Source organism: Orycteropus afer, unplaced genomic scaffold, assembly GCF_000298275.1.
Source record: "Orycteropus afer afer isolate SDZICR_OR568_19922 unplaced genomic scaffold, OryAfe1.0 scaffold00001, whole genome shotgun sequence".
Lineage (NCBI taxonomy): Eukaryota > Metazoa > Chordata > Mammalia > Tubulidentata > Orycteropodidae > Orycteropus > Orycteropus afer.
The window spans coordinates 23,573,725-23,581,621 of record NW_006921588.1 but is presented as its reverse complement, the minus strand read 5'-3'; the positions used below and the strand labels follow the sequence as shown (position 1 = coordinate 23,581,621).

Sequence of the window (7,897 nt, the reverse complement as noted above, 5' to 3'; positions counted from 1 at the left end):
GCTCCCGGGCAGTGCCGCAGCTTCCTCTCGGCGCCGGTTTTCGCTGGGGCGCACTCCGGACGGGCTGCTGCTGCGGCGGCGGCGGCTGCGGCGGCGGCGGCGGCGGCGGCCTCGGGTTTCGCATACCCCGGGGCCTCAGAGCGCGCAGGCTCCTCGTCGTCGTCGTCGGCGGCGGCCGTGGCCGCAGCTCGCCCCGAGGCTCCCGCTGCCAAAGAGTGTCCAGCCCCCGCGGCCACCGCGGCCGCTGCAGCGCCCCCGGGCGCCCCAGCACTGGGCTACGGCTACCACTTCGGCAATGGCTACTATAGCTGCCGCATGTCGCATGGCGTGGGCTTACAGCAGAATGCTCTCAAATCGTCGCCGCACGCCTCGCTGGGAGGTTTCCCGGTGGAGAAGTACATGGACGTGTCTGGCCTGGCCAGCAGCAGTGTACCGGCCAATGAGGTGCCCTCGCGCGCCAAGGAGGTGTCCTTCTACCAGGGCTACACCAGCCCCTACCAGCATGTACCCGGCTACATCGACATGGTGTCCACCTTCGGCTCTGGGGAGCCTCGACATGAGGCGTACATCTCCATGGAAGGCTACCAGTCCTGGACTCTGGCCAACGGGTGGAACAGCCAGGTGTACTGCGCCAAGGACCAGCCGCAGGGCTCCCACTTTTGGAAATCATCCTTTCCAGGTAGGGGCAATGGAATAAAAAGGAGGCTAGGAAGGAAGGAGAGGGAAAGAAAGGCCCAGGAGTGTGACCCCTACTTGGGAATAAGAGGCTGTCCTCCACAGCTGACCAGGCCCTTAAGCCAGTGGGACAGAGTTTGTCCACTTCGTGTGAAATCTGTAAATTCCTCCCACGATTTCACCTCGTTCACACCCTTTTCCTTCTGCGCGCTTGTGTGTGTGTGTGTGTGCGCGCGCGCGCGCGCGCGTGCGTGTGCATGCACGTGTTTTTCTCCTAAAGTTGAGGGTCTTCGCACATTTCTTTGCTCAGCCTCTCTCCTCCCCGCCATCAGGGCCTCTTTCCTAAGAGGTATCACAAAGTTGGGCCCCCACTTATCTAGTACAATTGCCTCAGGTTGCCACTAAACCTTAGATCCCCAAAGTTCTAAACAAAGGAAATCAGAGCTTGAGCAAAAGACTTAGGGTTTTTGGTTTGGTTTTGGTCTGTGCATGTTTGTGTGTGCGACCTGCATTTGCAGAAACTGTTCGTCTGAGAGTCCCCACTGACCATGCCATAAAATCCTGCAGGCTTGTTAAGATGCCGGTTTGAGAAACCATAATGATCCATCAAATTTGCCTTCACTTTGAAGTGCAAATAATCTTTCCTTAATAATGTGTAAATAATGTCTGTGTAAATAATTAAGTGTAAACAGCCCGGCTTTCTTTATTCACTGCCCTCCTACCCAAAACGTGCACACACACAGTCCCCGGCCGGCTGCTGCAGATATTCTGGTCTAATTTTTACCATGCTGTTATTTATGCCAGGGGATGTGGCTCTAAACCAGCCGGACATGTGTGTCTACCGCCGGGGGAGGAAAAAGAGGGTGCCCTACACCAAACTGCAGCTCAAAGAACTGGAGAATGAGTATGCCATTAACAAGTTCATTAACAAGGACAAGCGGCGGCGAATCTCGGCTGCCACGAACCTATCCGAGAGACAAGTGACCATTTGGTTTCAGAACCGAAGAGTGAAGGACAAGAAAATCGTCTCCAAACTCAAAGACACCGTCTCCTGATATGGGCCAGGTTGGCCACAGAGATTCTAAACGTTCAGTCGTCTCCAAAGGACCTTTTGAAAGACTTGAATAAGTATTTAATTCCGAAGCCCCTGCCAGCGGATGGCAGTTTGTGAATTGCTTTCCTTCTTTCACATATCTGGCTCTAAAATCTTATGCTGCCCAACCTGACTTTGTAGTTCTGTTTCTTACTTGTTTATTATTGGTATTGTTCTTGTCTAACTTTATTTTTATGACATTTTTAATGTTCTGTTTCTCCCTCCAGGCCAGTATAAAGGACTTGACGTATTTTTTAATAATCCCCCCAAAATGAATTTCAGAAGTGCCATTCGGATTTGAGGGTTTATTTTTAAAATCACTTTGTATGTCTGTTTCCAGCACTGATTATCTTCATAATCCATTAGGGCAGAACGATTTGCAGTCATTCATATCCTGTAATTGGGTAATTGAATCATTAGCTCTCAGCAGTCCCCCTGAGGCAAGTGGAAACAGCCTTGGGCAGGCAGTGCTGGGGGCTCACCAGGGAAAGTTTAAGAGCAGAGGCTGAAGGTACCGTGAAGGTACTTTGAAAGCAGCTACCTTATTAAATAGGGTTTGTATTGATATTGGAATGAAGACAATCGTTCTGACTTTAGGTTTTTCATTGGCTGTTTTAATTGTATGCTTTTAATACACTTTGCAGATTTTACTTTGTATAATTCTTTAATTTGAAAATAATAAGATGTGTCCTTATGGGTGCCTTCGTTCTTCTAGCTCTAGAAGCAGATATTTAAATGGCTGCGATTGGCAGGATGACCCACGAATGGTTTACAGGGACTCCTTTTCCTTGGCTTCGGGTCTGTGGGAAATCAGTCCCAAGAAAGAGCAATGTGGCCATGGGTGGGAAACATTTATCCAGAAACTGATTAAGAACTTGACTGAACAAACACCTTTGGGCCTCTTGTGGAGCTTCATAGCATCTAAGAAAAGTGAAAAATCCAGAGCCCGACGGTCCAAGAAGAAAAAAGGAAGATGCTTCTGAAAATGACAATAAATAATGACTTTTAAAGTGCTACATATTTATACAACTGAGAGTTTATTTTTGTAGATGCAATGTCTGTGAGCTGGAATACAAGAGCAGAGCTTCAGGCATTTAAAAAAAAATCCAGTTTTACTCCCAGGGAGATGCAAATAAACAGAACTCTCTTGTTTCCTCTAAGTCTTCATACATTTGTTTTCTTTTTTCTATTTTTATTTATTATAAAATCTTGCTGTATGGAACACTATTATGTTCCCTATAGATGAAGGAAACTCAGCAGAAGTCTGGTCTCTGAAACCGCCATTCTCCCACTTAGGCTACACTGCCCCCTTTCCTTTGGCCTTAACATAAGTAGGAATGTTTTGAATGGAGATATAACTTGTGGTGTCTAAAGTGATATATTTTTTTTTTACCAGAGCAGTTAAAAAAATCTCCAATAAAATTTTACTTCTCTTTCAATAGTATCAGGTTTTTTTTCAGATAGTTTTATTTATTCTTACATCAATAGTATGTGTGTGCCTGGGTATAGGCAAATTCACTCTCTTGGAAGTTTTTGTCCTAGAAATGCTATAAGTGCTAAGAAGAAGCTTGTGAAATTAGAAAGACATATCCATATTTGGCAATTGAAAAACAGACATTTCAGGCTTACTGGATTTTACCTTCTCTGTGAAGCCTGCACAAAACAACTGACGAATGAAACTCTAAGTATTCACCCTAAAACTCCAGACGCCAACTGCGAACTTTCTCTTAGAGGCCTTGTACCACTCAGGGAAATGGCCGCTGAGGAACGGGCTGCCTTGTTAGCGCCCGTCTCAATCAAGGTAGCGCTGGCTAGCTTTTTAATATGCAAGTTAAGTACAAATTTTTAAAAACCTTACACAGTACGTAAACTTCTCTGGCAGAAGGGCTTCCTTATGGTTCTGCGAGGGAAAGCGCAGAGACCAAGGCCTAGGAGCTACTTTCGTTTTCTCTGGCTCAGCTTGATTTCTTTCACGTCTTAGAGCCGCTGCGGGCGACCAACTTCGTTTTAATTAAAGAAAAAAAAAAAATCTATCTCTGGAAAAGAAAGAACCCACGGTACCCGATCTTCTAGTTCGAGAAGGACCACTAATATTTTGCTATTTTTCTCACAAGATGTGTTTTCATCCGAAACGGGCCTGATTGCCCTTCTTCCCCGTCTTTGCCCCCCCCCCAGCGCCCCCTTTTTTTTTTGTAAATTACAAACTCCAGGCCGCACTTAATTCCCCAGGTACATTTCTCAGGTTTCCCCAACACGGGTGAGGGGATTGCCTCAGGGTTTTGCTTTCATCTGTGGTTTGCATGTCAGATTTCCTCCGCTTTAGAGAAATGGGAGGTTTGTTGGAGATTAAAACTGCACTCAAACGCTCTCCGGTGGAATTTGAATTGACGGCTAAATCAATAACAGATGAAGACTTAGCAGTTCATGTGCGTTCCTTTTATATTCCAAATTGCGGCAGGAGAAGAGGGAGGAAAGGAGCGGGTTCTGGCCCCGGCACAGCCTGGCCGACCCGCGGGGAGCCTGGGAGAAAGAGGGAGCCGCGCCTCGCTCTCGGCTGAAGATCCCGAGGCCGCAGGAAAAGCATCTCAGAAACCTGGCAGGTTTCGATTGCCGACAGTGGGAGACCGAGCCCCGCGTAGCACACGTGATGCAAGAGCCCAAGGTGGCATTGGAGGCTGGACTCGCAGCCAGACAATGGGGCGGCCGCGATGCATCCCAGTGCCCGGCAACCCGCCGGGTCCCTCCGGCTCCGCTACCTAGGTCAGCTTTGCCGCCACGATCTCTGGCTTCCTGAGACTCTCTGCTGCGCCTGGCAGTGGGCCTTGACAACGCGGGGCTGGCGACCCCAGGCTGGCCATGCTGCCCTTCACTGTTGATCTTGACCGTGCGGGCGGCGCCTCGCCAGGCGTGGAGCGCGCTCGCCATCTCCTGGGCGGTCGGCGGCATTGGCGAAGCTCGCCTTTTAGCTCCACGTCCAAATCCTCTTTCCTATTCTCCATCTTACATGCCAAGTCTTCTAAAGCCCTACCCCACCTCCAGGTCCCTCGTTCCTAGCTCCAAGCAGCTGACTTTGTCTGGCAGGTCTCGGAAGTCATAAACCCAGGGGATAAAATGGAGCGACCGGGCTCTGTTGTGAGCCAAGGAGCAACGGAGAGAGCTGCTGTTGTAACCTTTTCTGTTTCTCACTTAGTTCCTTTCTGTCTTTAGTCCCGAGGGGCAAACTGCCGCTGTGAGGCTGCCAGGGGTCCCGAGGAGACACTCCTCCTGAATTTGGAAATGCTGGGGACCACTGTGCTCTGAGATGGGAGGTACAGAGACTGAAGCCGGTTGGGGATGAATCGCTGGAGCTGGAGCTCTGGGAACTGGGCATGCTGGGTACCTTGAGAACAGGGAGGTTTCCCCAAAATGAGGGGTATCAGGGCCTGAGACCTGGATCCCCTAAGTCCCTGAGAACTGGGGTTGCAGCCTGTGCCTACACCGCTGTGAAAGGACTGGCCGCGTGTGCACCTCCCCAAGCCTGAGCTCCAAGGAAATGAGTAGAGCCTGAGGAGTCCTGGTCTTACCCACCTCATTTCCCCCTCCCTCCGCCCTAGAGCGGGAGGAAGAAGTCGATTGCGTTCCCCAGAGCCGCCCAATTGGTCGCCATAACTCACACAATAAAGTCGCAGCGCGGTGGTCAGTCTTGCCCTCCGGCGGCGCCTGTGTGGTCTCTGCCGGAGCTGGCGGCTTTAACCAATTCCAGCTTGGCTCAAGGGCCGGGGGCGGGCTACAGGCTGGGGCGGGCGCCCGTCACAGGGTCGCTGGAGGTCTTAAGACGGGAGGAGAGGACCCCTAGCCCTCTGGCCAGACGAGACAAGACAGCCTGTGGCGGGGGCTGCACCCACGGCTCCCGGTGGTTGCCTGGAGAGAGCACCGCCCCGCCCGCGTCTCTGCTCTCAGGACCAGCGAACCTGCCAGCGGCCCGAGCCTTTGGAGGCGCTGAACCGAGGAGCGCTGCTAGCTGGCTGCCTCGGGTGCGCCCCGCTGTTCTCCAGCCGGTGGCCCTAGCTCTTCTGCCCTGGCACACCCAGTGGAGAGAACTCGTCCTCCTCTGCCCGCACGGGATGGACGGACACCTTGGAGTTCTGGTTTACAGGGTGTAGTCGCCAAGGTGACTACTCCTGGAAATCTAAGAAATGTGCTTCTGGTCGCGACTGGCAAATGGAGCTGCCCAGCCCCTGGGCTGGTATTCTCCGTGGACCCGGATGGCGACTTCTCTAGCAGCAGAGGCCCTGGCCATGGGAACGCACGCCAGAAGTGGCGTGAAGCCTTTCTGGGTGCAAAATTTGGGCAGAGATTGTGATGCCCTTCTCAGCCTTCACCCAGGCTGAGCCTACGGCCTGGAACCCAAGGCCCAGGCAGTGGGTTTTCGCTGTTAGATCCTTGGTGCAGGAGTCACTCCAGAGAGCTTCTGTGGAGGGTGGGGATGGAGATCGAAGTGCCATTTCATGGAGCTGGGGACCCTGCCTGACAAGCCGAGAGGCACAGGTTATTGGAAAAAAGGCCTCGGCCGCAACTTAAAGGCAGGAGAAACAAGACGAGCCCAGGTAGCTGGCGGGAAACGGGAGGGCAAAGCCAATCCAGACCAGGAAGGGTCCCAGGGGACAGCTGAGCAAAGGCGCCCTCTGCCCGATACCCCCAGTTCTGAAGCTGAGCCCGGAAGTCTTAGCTTTAGCTCAGCACGCCTCGACTTTGTTCCGCAGCCTTGCCGTTCGCCATCGAATATTGCGGGTGTTATCATAATACCCTGAAGGGGGGGAAAACGGGTCGGGGGATGTAGGCGGTGCTGAAATGACCGGCTTTGAAGAACCTGCAAGCAAAGTTTTGTCCAATCGTCTGAGCCTGTCCTCTTCTTCCCGGTTGTAACTAAATACTGCTGCGAGCGCGGCCGAAGCCCTTTGTTGGAGATGTGTGAACGCAGTCTCTACAGAGCGGGCTATGTGGGCTCGCTTCTGAATCTGCAGTCGCCCGACTCCTTCTACTTCTCCAACCTGCGGCCGAATGGCGGCCAGTTGGCCGCGCTTCCCCCTATCTCCTACCCGCGCGGCGCTCTGCCCTGGGCCGCCGCGCCCTCCTCGTGTGCCCCGGCGCAGCCCGCGGGCGCCACCGCGTTCGGTGGCTTCTCGCAGCCTTACTTGGCGGGTTCCAGCCCCCTTGGCCTGCAGCCCCCTGGCGCCAAGGATGGCCCCGAAGAGCAGGCCAAGTTCTATACTCCAGACGCCGCCACTGGGCCCGAGGAACGCGGCCGTGGGAGGCCGCCCTTCGTCCCCGAATCTAGCCTGGCCTCCGGGGCCACTGCCCTCAAAGCAGCCAAGTACGACTACGCGAGTGTGGGCCGCACGGCGGCGGGCTCAGCGGCCTTGCTCGAGGGGGCACCCTGCGCCGCCGCCAGTTTCAAGGACGACGCCAAGGGCCCGCTCAACTTGAACATGACAGTGCAGGCGGCCAGCGTCGCCTCTTGCCTGAGACCTTCGCTGCCCGACGGTAAACGTTGGCCAAGCTCCCTGGGCCAGTCTGGGCCGGGAAGGGAGGAGGGGTGCTGGGGCGAGCGTGTAGGGGGAGGGAGCCGCTGGGGGAGGGCAGGCGACAGGGAGAAGGCCGGGCTGACATGGGCTGGGGCTGTATTGCAGGCCTGCCGTGGGGGGCGGCCCCGGGGAGGGCCCGCAAGAAGCGGAAACCCTACACGAAGCAGCAGATTGCCGAGCTGGAGAACGAATTCCTCCTCAACGAATTCATCAACCGGCAGAAGCGCAAGGAGTTGTCCAACAGGCTGAACCTCAGTGACCAGCAGGTCAAAATCTGGTTCCAAAATCGCCGCATGAAAAAGAAGCGCGTAGTGCTGCGCGAGCAGGCGCTGGCGCTCTACTAGCCGGGCACCCCAGGCTGCGGCAGGGCCAAGCCTGCCACTGGGGCCAAAGCCTGGAGTGGGGAGGAGCCCGGCTTGGGACTTTTCCTTCAGGCCTTCTCTGATCATTCAGCACCCTCCCGCTCAGTCACCAGCCCAGAAACTGTCAGGAGATTTCAAGACCAGGCCATTTGGGTGTCTGCTTTCTTCCGTCTCTCAGAGAGGTGGTTGAGGGGCCTTCAGGA

The 7,897-nt window shown here is 53.9% G+C and overlaps 2 protein-coding genes across 2 annotated transcripts in view; both read left to right on the top strand.

Moving 5' to 3' along the window:
* The window catches only part of HOXD13 (homeobox D13), a 9,514-nt gene extending 7,784 nt beyond the window's left edge, over window positions 1-1,730 (top strand). The window contains exons 4-5 of the mRNA XM_007952489.1: window positions 13-679; window positions 1,480-1,730. Of these exons, the coding sequence (XP_007950680.1) occupies window positions 13-679; window positions 1,480-1,730 (918 nt within the window). The remainder of the gene's footprint in view (window positions 1-12; window positions 680-1,479) is intronic.
* A 4,984-nt stretch (window positions 1,731-6,714) lies between these two features.
* On the top strand, window positions 6,715-7,676 carry HOXD12 (homeobox D12). Its single transcript, XM_007939300.1, has 2 exons — window positions 6,715-7,291; window positions 7,438-7,676. The coding sequence occupies exons 1-2, from the start codon at window positions 6,715-6,717 to the stop codon at window positions 7,674-7,676; spliced, it is 816 nt and encodes a 271-aa protein (XP_007937491.1).
* The last annotated feature ends 221 nt before the right edge of the window (window positions 7,677-7,897 follow it).

Bases quoted from the DNA above. Each gene is read 5' to 3' on its own strand.
- HOXD12 (XM_007939300.1), top strand. From the start codon at position 6,715: ATGTGTGAACGCAGTCTCTACAGAGCGGGCTATGTGGGCTCGCTTCTG. The intron at 7,292-7,437 runs GTAAACGTTGGC...GCTGTATTGCAG, and splicing joins GAGACCTTCGCTGCCCGACG to GCCTGCCGTGGGGGGCGGCC.